Source organism: Corvus moneduloides, chromosome 3 (assembly GCF_009650955.1).
Source record: "Corvus moneduloides isolate bCorMon1 chromosome 3, bCorMon1.pri, whole genome shotgun sequence".
NCBI classification, from domain to species: domain Eukaryota; kingdom Metazoa; phylum Chordata; class Aves; order Passeriformes; family Corvidae; genus Corvus; species Corvus moneduloides.
Window position 1 is genome coordinate 116871162 of NC_045478.1, and position 13163 is coordinate 116884324.

The 13163-nt window shown below is 52.6% G+C and overlaps 1 protein-coding gene across 1 annotated transcript; it reads right to left on the reverse strand.

The window, feature by feature from the left end:
* Nucleotides 1–7907: 7907 nt before the first annotated feature.
* Nucleotides 7908–12198, reverse strand: LOC116441605 (tubulin monoglycylase TTLL3-like). Its single transcript, XM_032103693.1, has 8 exons — nt 11581–12198; nt 11307–11435; nt 11124–11238; nt 10938–11027; nt 10517–10703; nt 10293–10441; nt 9974–10220; nt 7908–9892 (listed from the first exon to the last, which is right to left on the reverse strand). The coding sequence occupies exons 1-8, from the start codon at nt 12049–12051 to the stop codon at nt 8437–8439; spliced, it is 2844 nt and encodes a 947-aa protein (XP_031959584.1). The 5' UTR covers nt 12052–12198; the 3' UTR covers nt 7908–8436.
* Nucleotides 12199–13163: the final 965 nt, after the last annotated feature.

Consider the following 13163-nt stretch of genomic DNA (forward strand, 5'->3'; position numbering starts at 1 on the left):
GCTTTTTAATTTTTTTTTAATTATTGGTTGTTAATCCCACTGAGCCAAAGGGTATAGATTTTACTGAAGGGGAAAATTGCTTGTTGATATCCAAATAACCTAGAAGAGACTTGGAGGCAGAAGGTGCATTTACCTGCTATTAACACACCTAAACCCAAACACGATAACCTGGACAAGGCACTTCTCTTTGCCCTGCAGCACAGTTGTTTAAAATGACCCATTAAGGATCAAAATATGCATCAGCTCAGAGAAACCCTCCCCTGCATAACTCATCACTTCCCTGGGACCGCTGAGTGGGACAGCACAGGGCAGCAGAGCTCACAAGGGGTGTTGGATGGGCCACAAGTCATAGAAGCAACAGGACTGATGAGAAATAACCTACTTTAGAAGCTACATTGACCTCTTACTTTTCACAGGGCTTTTCACCCTCTTAAGTATCACATGAGTTATGTATGACACTGGTGGTTGTGGTTTATGCTTGTTGCAAGCACCCGTTCCAAGGGGATAACACAAAAAGAAAGAAACAAGGTTATATTCAAGATCTGATTTAGACTGTAACTCCCGTGGTGATCACGGCTGATGCTCCTCTCTCTGCAGCTCTAAATGCCAAGATCCTCCTCCAGAAACACCACGGCCAGAAGGTACCAGAGGGCCGGTGTGAGTTAACCGGTAATAGCAGCAGGAGCCACGGAGTCTGTGTAGCAAAATCAATGGAGCAGGATCTAAAAGCTGTACTAAATAACTCCTCAATAATCATAAATCTTGTTACCAACAGCTCTCACGCTGCTTTACAGTGGAAATTATGCCCTCGCTTTGCAGAGGCGGAAATTCAAGCATCGAGGAATGGAGCAACCATTCCTAGAGATGCAGCAGAGAAACAAGGGTCTGGATTTCTGGGTCGGTGTGTTATCTACAGGGTTGCATTGCCTCCCTACCGTGACCAAGTGAAGCAGCACAGGAATAGCCTGCTGGCACTTTTCAGCTCTCTGGTGGGTGCTTTAGGGAAGCATTTCCCCTCGGGCCCGGCAGAGCACCGCTAAGCCATGGAGATGCTGAGAGGCAGCAGAGGAGCAGGCTCAAAGCAGGTCTGCCTCTTCAGCCAGGAGCCTGCCTAATGTTTTTTTTTCTCTCCTCTCAACTTTCCTCTCCTCTCAGCGCATGCAGCAGAGGCAGAGCAGTCTGTGCATAGTTTAAATATCTGTTTTGCAGCAGGTGATGGGAACAGCGGAGCCTGGGAGAAAATGAAGCCTGTTGGATTATGTACCAGTCTGAGTCCATCCCTGCTTGCTTGTCACAGCTTTATCTCTCAACGAAAGGCAGCTTTTGTCTTAACTTATTTGGAAAGCACATCAGGCAGGGATTAGAGAATATCCTCCCCTGCGTTTTTCCCCAGAGCCCTGCACACAGGGTCTGGGCAAGACCCTGTGAGAGGTAGCCCCTTCCCTAAATTGTTAATGGGAAATAGATGCCTGATCTAAATGTGGGGCTGTAAGCAGCAGTGTTGCGGCAGGGCTAAGTTTGTCAGAATGACTCCTAAAGCAGAGAGAAACTCAAGTGTCTTTAACCCTCATCCTATCTTTTTTAATTTTTTGAATTAATACTGACGTCTGTAAATTGATTAAACCAGTATTGACCTGATGTGAGGCAATAAGGATGAATTAACTTCTCAGTAAATTCCCCGTGGTGCTATTAGACAAGAAACCCTTCACCGAGTGACACAGGGTCTGTGCTGGGGACAAAGAAGACTCAAATCAGCTGTGCCTATGTTGGGGTTTTAATGAGGGTGAGAGTGAGATTTTGCTGCAAAACCTGAGGATTTGGCTCCTCAGAAGGGTTCTCCTCTCTGCCTCGGCTACGCATCACCAGAGGGCAGCAGAGATCAGAAGAAAACATTGCTGCGAAAATCCTGCAGCAGTGGCCAGAAACAAGGAGAAAAATCTTCCTCCACTCCATTCGCGTGAGCAGCCTGCGGGTGGTGGGTGGGGGCAGAGGTGGGTGCGTGTTGCCCGAGTCCTCGCCAGCCGGGAAGTGCCGAGGGTCGGCCCTGCTCCGCTGCTGCGTTGGAGGAATGCAGCGTTCTGTCCTTCTGGCCTGTGCTCTGCACCAGGACCTCTCTCCTGTCAGCTGCCTGGCAGAAGGAAAATGTAGCAGATAAATATTTGCAAGGAAGGCGAAAAGCAGCTCAGATTGATGTCTGTGCCCCAAGTCCTGCTCTGGGCTGGAAAGAAAATAGAGCATGGAAAATGCTGGGTCCCTCTTGCTCAGCCAAGGGAAAAGCCTTGTGGAGGGATCTCTCTCCCCTGACAGTGACTTTTATTCGTGGCATGCGGGCAAACTGTCCCTTTTGCCCCCTGTGCCGTTGCCACCACCGTGCTCCCAGCCCCCAGGAGCAGACCTCAAACACAGGTGATTTCCTCACCAAGTTCATTCAGCTTTATGGATGGGGGAGATACTTGCTGTTCCAGCCTCCCCAAAACAGGATTGTTCGGGATCCAATTATTTGCGTTGTATTGCAATTATTAGTATTAAATAATTATTTAACTTGATGTTATTAGAAGCTCCAGTGGAAGGAAGGCGCCAACATTTGCTTTTCTTCAGAGTGAACCCCTCACTGAAGCAAAGCTGCCTGCTGAAGACTTGCAGGTAGGTATGTGGAATGTATTTGAAGGATTAAATATTCCCCAGCACTGTGGCACCGTGTCTTGCCTGGTTGGATGTGACTTTCAATTGTGCCTTTCACTTGTGCTGTAATTTTTTTGGCGTAGTTTATTGCTTCCAGGCAAATTTCTGAATGTTGTCAGGACCCTGGGCAGAGAACACAGTGAAATAGTACTGATGTCTCAGCTGCTGTAGTGTAACGCCTTTTACAAGGAATTACAAGGCATCTTTTTACTACTAAAGAAAGGAGAACAGTCTTTTTGCATTGCTGTGCCATGATGGTTCTTGCCAGGGTGCCATCCCTCCTTCTTCTTTAGGCTTTTTTAGGAGGCCTTTGCAGTGCTCCTGATTAGGAGGAAGGGAGGTGCAGGGAGGGAATGGGCAGCCCTTCAAAGCATGAAGGAGAGGCAGGTGATGAGATGTGATACTAAAGCTTGACCTACATAGTTGTGGTTTTTTCGTGCCTTTTTAACACAAGATTCCCAAGCAGACGGATCATGAGCTCCATACCAGAACTGGACTCAGGACCCTCTTTAGTACAGTTTCTTGCTGCAGTTGAGTTTCAGACTGCAAATGTCAGTGGCTGAAGATAAACTGAAGACAGGGCTGTGGAGAGTCTCTCAGGCGTGTTTTCCATGGTACCAAGCCAGGCCCCAAGGTACAGAGTATGAGATAAATGAACTGGGAGGCATGTGGGATTGAATGGCGTTTATGACATCTCAGAAAACTCTTCTGAAGGTTCAGGCAGGATTTTAAATCTAGGAGTCTAGCAAGGATCTTGCTTTACCCCGCTCCCAGCACATGTGTAATGGCACCCCAAGGCTCCCCAGTGAGCACCAGGACCAAAGCAAAAAGAGCTCATCTGTGGGAATTTACACCAAACCCAGTCTTCTGCCGATGGTTCTGTCACCATTTGGAGTGATCCAACCTCTCCAAGCCCCTGAGACTGCTGCAAGTATTCCCTGTAAACAGACAGTAGTTAACATTCAGCCTTGCAACTGAGGCATTTGGTGGTGATGGGTCAGACCTGTCACAAGCAATTGTTTTGTCTTCCCTGACTGGATAAGCATGCAAATAGTCAAGGAAACAGAACTGCCCAAATCCCACACATTTGCTGTTATTCATTTTAGTGAAAACTATTGACGGTAAGTCTCGAAAGTCTGTTAGAACAGAGATATTAAAGATTAAGTTTCTTTTTTTTTTTCTCTTTTTGGGTTTGGTTTTGGTTTTTTTATTTATAACCCTATCTTGAGCCTGACAGAAAATGGTCAGTTTATGTTTTGATTACATACTCCATGAAAATTTTATTTAAAAGGACCATATTTCAGCATTTTTCAGATCTTGCTGTGACTGCTGAAGGGTCACATTAAAATTGCTTTCTGTAAGCAGAGCAACATGAATCTCTGAAATTCATTTTCCCTGAATGTTTTTATATTCAGGTAAAGCTTCCTCCCACACTGAAAGCACACTGCACAAGCCTGGCCTCAGCAAACTCACTTATAAAGAGATGCAAATCAGTGTTTCAAATGCGGATGGTGCCTGTCAGTACACAGAGGTTTGACTGCCAGAAGGGGAATATTCCTTGTTTACCGATAAATTAAAATCTGTTCACCCAGGAAAGCTTTAAAGCTTTCAGAGTCACACAGTGACAAGGAAAAAGCATTGAATGTTCGGGCTGGGAGGGGATACCCCCAGCTCTTGGCAATTCACAGGCAGCTCAAGCCAAGCCAGCTGGGAGGGGGGCCCTGAACCTTTAGGTGTGACCCCCTGGGCTGGGATGGGGAAAATGGTGTGGGGAGAACAGGGCCAAGCAGCTCCAGCAAGCTGAGAGGGGAGTGCTCCCAGGAGGAATCAGGCATTGTGAAGGGGGGGCTAAAAGGCACAAGGGGATGAAAGTCATGATGAAAGGACTCTTTAACTATTTCTTTTAAGTAATGGTTATGTTTGATTTCTTTTTTCCTCTGTAGAAGATGCCAGCTCACGCTGGCCCATCAGATAACAACTGCTGACAGGCATCCAGAATTAATAGGCAATTTGAAGCTACTTCTGGCTCATGTGAATGTTTCTGTTGGTCCTGTGTAATAGCTGCACAGCACAACAGCAATTCTCTGTGATGTGCCAGGCTTCTTCTGGCACCTCTAGTCACCAGGTAGGAGCTGCATCGCACAAAACTAACAGATTCCCGTTTTTATAGACTGCTTTCTGTGTTTCTACAGCTCTTCTGCCTTTGGGGTTCTTGGGCTCTGTTTCTCCTGTAAGCAGCATGTCACAGGCTGTAGCAGCTGTAGCAGCTCCAGAGTGTTTGATTTCCCCACAATCCCTGTGCCACAGGAGAAGAGTTGCCGGGTTGTACAGGCACTGCTGGTAGTAGGAGAGGATTTACTCACCCCATCTTTCTGTAAGATCACACTCAGCAAATACTCTGCTACTTTATTTTACTTCCCCCCCACCCTGCTTTCTTCCAGGGTGTCTCCACGGCTTATAATGCCACCGCACCATGATTTAGCCTTTCCCCAGTCAAGTTAATTTTGGGGGTAGGAAGTGAAGCCCTTATTTAAGGATGAGGAAATCCTCCTTCCTCCAGTCCATTAAAGTCAATACAATTCCTCTTGCTGAAACTCTTCCCTGATTTGTTATTATAATGAGATATTCCTTGGAGCTATGGCAAGAGATTTGTGGCAGTAGTAATGCTAAACTAAATTTCCTGGGATTCAGTCTCAAGCAATTGATAAAGCTGGGTTATTCAGGAGCCATTCAAAGGTCCTAAGCTGTAAATGTATTTATTAGCTCCACAACAGCCCAAGAATTCCACTTTGTGGAATTTTTGTCTGTTTTGCATTAGCATAGGAACACAGATTACTGGGACTAGAACAATATTTGTGTTGCAAGTTGCCTTTCAGAAAAACCCAGCTGAATAGTAAATGTGTTTAAATGGGGAGGAAAAAGCAGGTTCTTCTATTTCAGTCAGAAATACATATTTAGTGAAATATATGATAAATTGGGAAAAATACATGTACTGGATGTGGGACGCCTGTAAGATTAATCTGAGGACAGAAGAGAGAGGAATTTTTATATGTGTGTTATTTTGTGGCTTTTACTGGAGCTGTTGTGGTATCAAAGTGATGATTTGATGTCTTGTTTGCTTAGCATGAGGTAACTGTGATCACATCTTCCTTCTTGAACAGCCATAGCAGAGGCAAGCTGGGGAAAGTCCAGGGAGGCTTAGGGGAGTCTTGGGAACAAGGAAACACACAAAGGGACTCATTGTGCATGTTTGCATATCGGGTAGATATGTGAGGGCTGCCTGGGTAGGGGCACAGATCAAATAGGGAATTAGGTGTGTGCATGAAGCCAGCAGGACATGAAGCACTCTGAGGTGGCAAGAGCAGCCAGCCCGAGGCACTTGTGTTAGTTTGAAACAATCCTTGAAGGCTTCACAAGTGTTTGAACTTCAAAGGCAAATCACAAAGTGTGACTAAGGTTAGATGACAGCTTGATTGTGAACCAGTACTAGCATACAACTCCTCTGGCCTTAGGTTGTGTACCCATGCAGAGTTCATCTTTCCTTTCCTTTTTTTGTTGCTGCTCTCTGTCTGCTTAACTTTTCTGCACCGTTTGCTTTATTTTTTGGTTGTGTTACCCAGCTCAAGAGACTGAGTCACAGTAATAATCTGTTTGAACTCCTACCTGCAAATTTCCTTGTTCTAGGTACATTTTCTGGCACACAACTGATTCAGCTTCCTAGAAGGATCTCTCACTTGGGAGAGTGGAGCTTTCCTCTCTCTTACCAAGGTCTCTCTCTCTCTGACTATCCCTTGGCCCCCTTTAAAACCATTCTCCAAATGATCACTCAGCTTTTCCATAACCAGTCCATTAGCACAGTCTCTTTCCCTCTCTCACAGCTTGCTGCCAGCTCTTTGTTCAATACTCTTCTTTCTGCAGATGTCATTTTAAATTCTGGAGTTTCATCCTTTGACTCTCCTTGTGACACCTGCTCTCAGATCCCTAAAATCTTCCTATGCTGCTGTCATTGCTTCTTACAAGAGACTCTCCTATTCCACTTCTGATGTACAAGGGGGAGTCTCTAAATACATTCTCATGGCCACCCTCGAGGACAGTCTTGGAAAATTCTTCCTGGCTCCAGCCAAGCCCTTCTCTTTGCTCTTATTTCTGCCTCAGGGCCACTGGCACCTGAATGAGTTGACCAGTCATGCAAAAAAGTTTTCTGAGCACTGGATTTTGAGTGGTAGACATCAAAACACCATTAAAGTCAGCTCTTCTCCCTTTCTTTTTGTGGAACAACGTGTGAAGACTGGGAGAGTCTGCAGCCTGTTCTGGCTGGGATGAGAAGGCACAAGGATGATGCCCATAAGGATTTCCTATGGGAACAGAAGATGGTCCCCCCTCAGTACTTGCTCTGCCAAACAACATTTTCAGGGGCTACTCACCAACAAGCCTATGGGTACATGATCCAAACTGATGCAGGAGATGGCCCTTGCTGCTGGCCAGGTTCTCTCTTTCCCTTTGCATTCGGGTTCTCTTCCACCTGCTCACAGTGGCCCTGATGAACGCAGCCAGCAGAAAATGGGCTGTACCTTAATGCAGCAGGAGTTTCCCAGTGAGGAGAACCTTGTGGCTCTTGCAGAGAGGAGGCCTCAGGAACTGGCTCTAACAGCAGAGAACTCTCCCAGCTAACCTCTGTCAGAACTCTGCCAGAAACACCAGAGTCTTTTTCTGCAGCTGATGTATCATGCACTGGTCACATCTGCCCAGCCCAAAGAGGGGCAGGAGGGGCCTGGCCCGGCCATCCTCAGGCAACACGAGCAGGCACAGGCCTGGTGCCTGGAGGGCACAAGCACTGGGGAGCCATGGGGTCCTCTCTGCTCTCTGCCAGCAGTGGAGCTGCCCTGGCAGTTCTAGTTCCACCTGTGAGGAAGAACTCACTCCATACACTGGAACAGATCCCCCAGACAGACTAAGGAGTGTCCCTCTCTGGAGATATTCAAGAACCGTCTGGACACAGTCCTGTGCCGTGTGCTCTGGGATGACCCTGCTTGAGCAGGGAGGTGGGACCAGATGACCCACTGTGATCCCTTCCAAGCTGACCCATTCTGTGATTCTGTAACAAGATGGGTTACCTTGTCATAGAAGGAACCAGCAGGAGCTGGTGCTGTCCCAGGGCCCCCTTTGCATTCCCCCCCGCTCCTTTCCTGCACATCCAAGCAGCCCCAGGAGCCCTAATGCCTACAGGGGACCCCTGTGGCCACCCGACTCCCCTTTGCCAGCCCATTAATCCCCATCTGCTGCCAGGCTCAAGCACCCAGTTCTTTTCTTGGCACACACAAAGGATGGGATTCCTCCTGCCATCCCCCTGGCATTGCAGGAGGCACCAGCCCTGCCAGCACCCTGTTCCTGACCTGCTTCCTAGTGCCGGGGTGCACCAGTGTCACCACTGCCACAGCTCTGTCCGGCAGGGGTGACCGCAGGCAGGCAGGAGTGGAGGCAGCTTTTCCTGCCTCCTCTGTATCCCAGCAGAGGAGCTGCCCCGGCAGCCCAGCCTCCAGCCTCATCCCCAGCTGTGTCCACATCTCCCACACACAGAAGATCCAAGCCAGGCTCCTTCTCACAAAAGTCTGTTAAAGCAGGTGTGCAGGTTGAGGTGGGTACCGCGGCGCAGTACCCTCCTCTCGTTCGCGTGTCCCTGGTCTTCTGCATCCTCTTGGGAGCTGACGGTAGGCTTCTTCAGTCCCAGGCAGGGGCCGGGGTCCCGGTGCTCTGTTACAGCGCAGGCAGGCGTGCTGGCCTGGCTGGAGGTCCTGCAGGAGCCGGTGCACAGCCCACGGGTCGCCAGGGTGCTCCCCGGGGTTGTGGCACAGATCCCCTCACCGGGAGACGGGCATTGATCGGGGGCAGAACTGCACAGGACCAAGCAGCCTGGGGCTGCCCACCCGGCTGACTCAGCTGTGGCAATCCCTGGCTCCCGGCAGAACATCTCGGGGGTCGCCGGGAACTCCTGCGCTCTCCCTGCAGCGGTGGCAACTTATCCAGGGGATGGCTAGTGATCGAGGGCGGAGTTGCCTTGGGCTGAGCTGCCTGGGTGTGAGCTTCCTGAGCCTGAGCATCCTCGAGTTGCCCAACCAGGTGAAGGAGCTGCTGGGTCCCATCAGAACTGCCTGTAGGTCGCCAGGGACCCCTGGTGGGTCCCCGGGGTGGTGGCAGAGGCACCAGAGGACAGCTAGTGATCGGCGGCAAAGCTGCCTGGGGTTGATCTTCCGGGGGCTGAGCTTCCTCGGGCTGCCCGACCACCAGGTGAAGGAGCCATGGCAGCTCCTGGTCTCCAGCAGAGTAGCCTGGGGGTTGCCAGGGGCTCCTGGGGGCTCCCTGGGTCAATGGTCCAGGCACTCTATCCATGGGACAGCTACTGAGAAGGTGCTGAGCTTCCTCGGGCTGCCCAACTAGGTGAAGAAACCATGGCAACTCCTGGCTCCCAGCAGAGCAGTCCGGGGGCTGTGGCAATGCTGGAAGGTCAGACCTGGGCAGGCAGCAGCTGCTCCATGGCCCCAGAGGAGACAGCTTTCCCGGTGCCGCTCTGGACCGGGGGACCTCGGTGGCTCTGTCCCCTGAGGGTGCAGGGGGCTTGTCCTGGGATCGAGCCGGCCGGGGCTTCTTCAGGGAACAGCCTTCGACCATCAGCTTCAGCCCTACATGCAGACATGTGGGCATGGCTGCCTGCAGGAAGGCACAAGGGGGAGTGGGGGCTCGGGGTGTCTGGGGTGTAGCTGCCCCCAGTCCCCAGCCTACCTCCTTGTAGAGGAGCTCAAAGGCACCAATGGGACAGGAGGGGTTGTCCTTGCGGTCGAGCACGAGGCGCAGCGTGTCCCGCTGGACATTGGCGCAGAGCCGGCGGGTCACCGCCGAGGAAGGGCTCATGGTGGGGCAGGAGTTGATCTCCAGCAGCCAGGGCTGGCAGTCCTCCCCAATGAGAAAGTCAGCCCCGAAGAGCTCAAAACTGCCCTTGCGGGAGCCCACCTGGTCCTGGGTGCAGCGCAGGGCGTTCAGGATCGCCGCCTTCATGCCAGGCACCATCACCCGGTGCCAAGCATCCGCCCTCCCCAGCCGTGCCAGGTATGCCTGGAATTGCTTGTTGGACCAGATCTTGTCGAGGGGCACGCGGGGATCCGGCTGTGATGTTTTGTACCGCTTCTGGATGGAGACGTTGCAGAGGTGCCTGGCGCTGGGCAGGGAGAGCGGGCTGGGTCAGGGGGTGCCGGGGGGCTGGGCAGTGCGAGCCGAGGGGGGCGGGGGGGGCACTCACGGCTCCAAGCGGCGCAGGGAGAAGGGCTGGGAGCAGAAGCGCAGGTAGCAGTCTCGGTAGAACCAGACAGTCAGCGGCTTCCAGTCAGTCACCACGAACCATTGCCGGATGTCGAATTTGGTGTCGAAGATGGTCAGCGGCTGCTCCACGTACTTCTGCACCACCCACTCGCACACCCGCGCCGCGGGGGCCGTGCAGCTCCGCGACAGCTCCAGCACCTCCTCCAGCCGCGTCGCGCAGACGATGCCTGGGCAACACAGTGATGGTGGGATCTCTTCTCCGTGGGGATGTGTGTGCCCCATGCTTCCCCCAGCCTTACCCCTGCCGCGGGATTTGGCGCTGGGCTTGAGAATCCAGACATTGAGGTTGCCCTCTATGCCGAGCTGCGGCAGCTGCTCCCCCAGGCGCTGCAGCACGCCCTGGCACTGCTCCCGCTGCTCCTTGCTCAGCACCAGCCTGGCCCCCTCACTGTGGGGGGACAGAGGGGGCTCAGCACCGACCCCGCCACCATTTCCCCCTGCCCCCGTCTCCCTCAGCACTCACTGTGCCACATGGTAGTATTCCTGCAGGAAGTGGTCCCAGGCGATGCATGTCCGGCAGGGCGACGGGGTCTCCCTGTCGATGTCCTGGTGCCCCAGGACGCCCAGGTGCTGCTCACAGACCTCCAAGGCCTCCTCCACCAGGTGGGGGTACAGGGAGGAGCCTGGCCATGCCGTGGATGGCGTGGAGTGAGAGACGTGACTCCTATGCCAGCCTTGGGGCCAAAGCACTGAGCCTCCCTGTGGGAGGGGTGCCTTTGGAGCTAGGGCAGCCGACGGAGTAAGGGATCCCAAGCCACAGCCATGAGCAGAGGGTCAGCTTCCAAGCTGAACCCTCAGACATGTCCCTAGCCCTGAACTCCCCATTTCATTACCCCCCTCCACCGGACCCAGCTCCACGCACTCACCTGGCACCTTGTTGGATTTTGGGGGCTGCTCTGTCCCCACCAGCCTGTCCCCTACCTTCTCCAAAGCCAGTTTGAGCAGGTTGCGAGCTGCCGTCAGGCAGAAATCCTCTGCAAGAGGGAGGAGTCATCCCTCGCCAGTCCTGCACAGGACATGGGAAGACGGGAGCATTGAGGGGCGACAGGAGACAACAGCCCCAAGCTCACCGATGAAGGCTTCCTGCTCCTCCATGATCCCCAGCCGGTAGCACCGGGGGAAAAAGGTGTTGAGGTCGACTTGCTCAAACCAGGACAAGTTTTGCAGGCTTTGGCACAGCCCCTCCTGTTTAGAGAAGCTTGTCAGCCTCTGCTGGACACCCCCACCTCTTGTGCCCCCCTCCATGCTCCCACCTTGGTGCAAAGGGCGTGAAGCCGGGGATAGCGGTTCACCACCTCAATCCTCTGCAGCAGCTCCTGGTCAATGGTGTTAAGGCAGATGGTCCAGAGGAAGTTTGGCACCTGGTCCTGCACCAGGAAGGACTGCAGGAGGGAGTGGGCCGGGGTGAGACAGAGAGCCCCCGTCCTGCCCCAGTCCCTTGCTCCAGGCTGTGCCCTGCCCCTGAGGGTCCCAGGGGAAGGGCGTGGGAAGCTGTGGCAGAGCTCAGCCCTAGCCCTCTCAGCTAACCATGAGGTCATGGAGGTCATCAGAGTCCTCACTGCACTGCTCTTTTTCTTCCTTCTTGTCTTCATCTTCCCCTTCTGCCTTGCTCCTCTTATTGTTTGGCTGTGGATGGTGCAGGGGCTCTGTACTGCCCAGGGAAGGCTGTGCCCCACCACGTGGGTTCAGCACTGCCTCCCCCAGCTCATCATCATCATCATCATCATCATCACCATCACCATCACCATCACCACCACTTGCCCTCTTCTCCACCTGCAGCTTCTTTTGGTTGCCAGCCTGCTGCTTCAGCTGTTTGCCGTTGCGGGGGAGCTTCCTCTCCACCCAGCCCCGGGCCCGCAGCAGGCGGCGGATGACGGGGTAAGGGCCCTGCACTGCAAAGATCTTCTTCTCCTGCAGAGAGAGCAGTGAGCTCAGCCTGCCCCAGCCGGTGCTCCAGCTCAGCTCTCCTGAGCCACAGCTGCAAAAATGCAAGCGCATGGCGTTTCGGGGAGGTGTGAAATCAGACCCCTCACCTTAATGGCCTTCTCCACATGCAGCTTGGCCCTCCTGAGCTGCTCAGCATCAGCCATCGTGGTAGCCAATGTTGACAGCTGCCACCTGCCCTGTGAGGACAGCCCCATCTGAGCCCACTGTCCCCATGTCCCCAGGCCCACGGGGCGGGTAGGGAGGGGGAGAACACGCTGACCTGTCTGCCTCTGCCTCACCAAGTCTGAGGCCCCTGACAGGGCATTCCCTGACCTGCCAAGCCTTCTGCCAGCACCCCACCTGCACATCACAGCCTCGGGATGCCCTGCTGTGCCCTTTGTCCTTGGCCTGCTGGGCCAGGGGCAGCTGGGATGTCACTCACTCAAGTATTGTCCCTGGCTGAGGGGCTGTGTGCCCACAGTGGTGCTCTCTGTGTCACACTGTCCCAGGGTAGTCTGATAGTGAGGGAAGCTGTGGGTAGCTCTGCCTCCTTTAGGCCAAGCAGCTTTTCCTATTCCCTCAAGCCATTAGGGACTGAGGTGGGTGTCCTGCACAGGCCTCCTAATTCCAACACCACTGTGATGCCACAATGCAGGATGCTCAAAGCAGCCTCAATATCACAGGTCCTGGTTCTTCCCTCTTGTGAGGGACTTTAACTACCCTGACAGCTGCTGGAGAGGCAACACAGCAAAGTACAGACAGTCCAGGAGGTTCCTGGAAAGCTCTGATGATCCCTTCCTGACACAGGTAGTGGAAGATCCCACAAGGAATGGTGTCCTACTCAACCTTATACTAAGAATCAGGAAAAGCCTTGTTCAACTTGTGGAGGCTGTCATAGGTAATCTCCATGACAGAACTCTGCCAGAAACACAGTTTTACCCTACAATATAATTTCTGACTGCTGCTTGGTTTTATTTTGATGGCTACTGTTCAGCAAATTGCCCCTTTGCTTCTCCTTCTCTCAGAGATGCAGTTTCATTTACAATCGCTCATGAGCTCCATGCCCACACTGCCTCCTATGACTTATCTGAAGCACTATTGTTTTTGTTATTTACAATCATCTGCAGCCAGCAGAAGTTTTATGCTGACAGATAAAAATCACACACTGGTCATTCAGTGTCGTT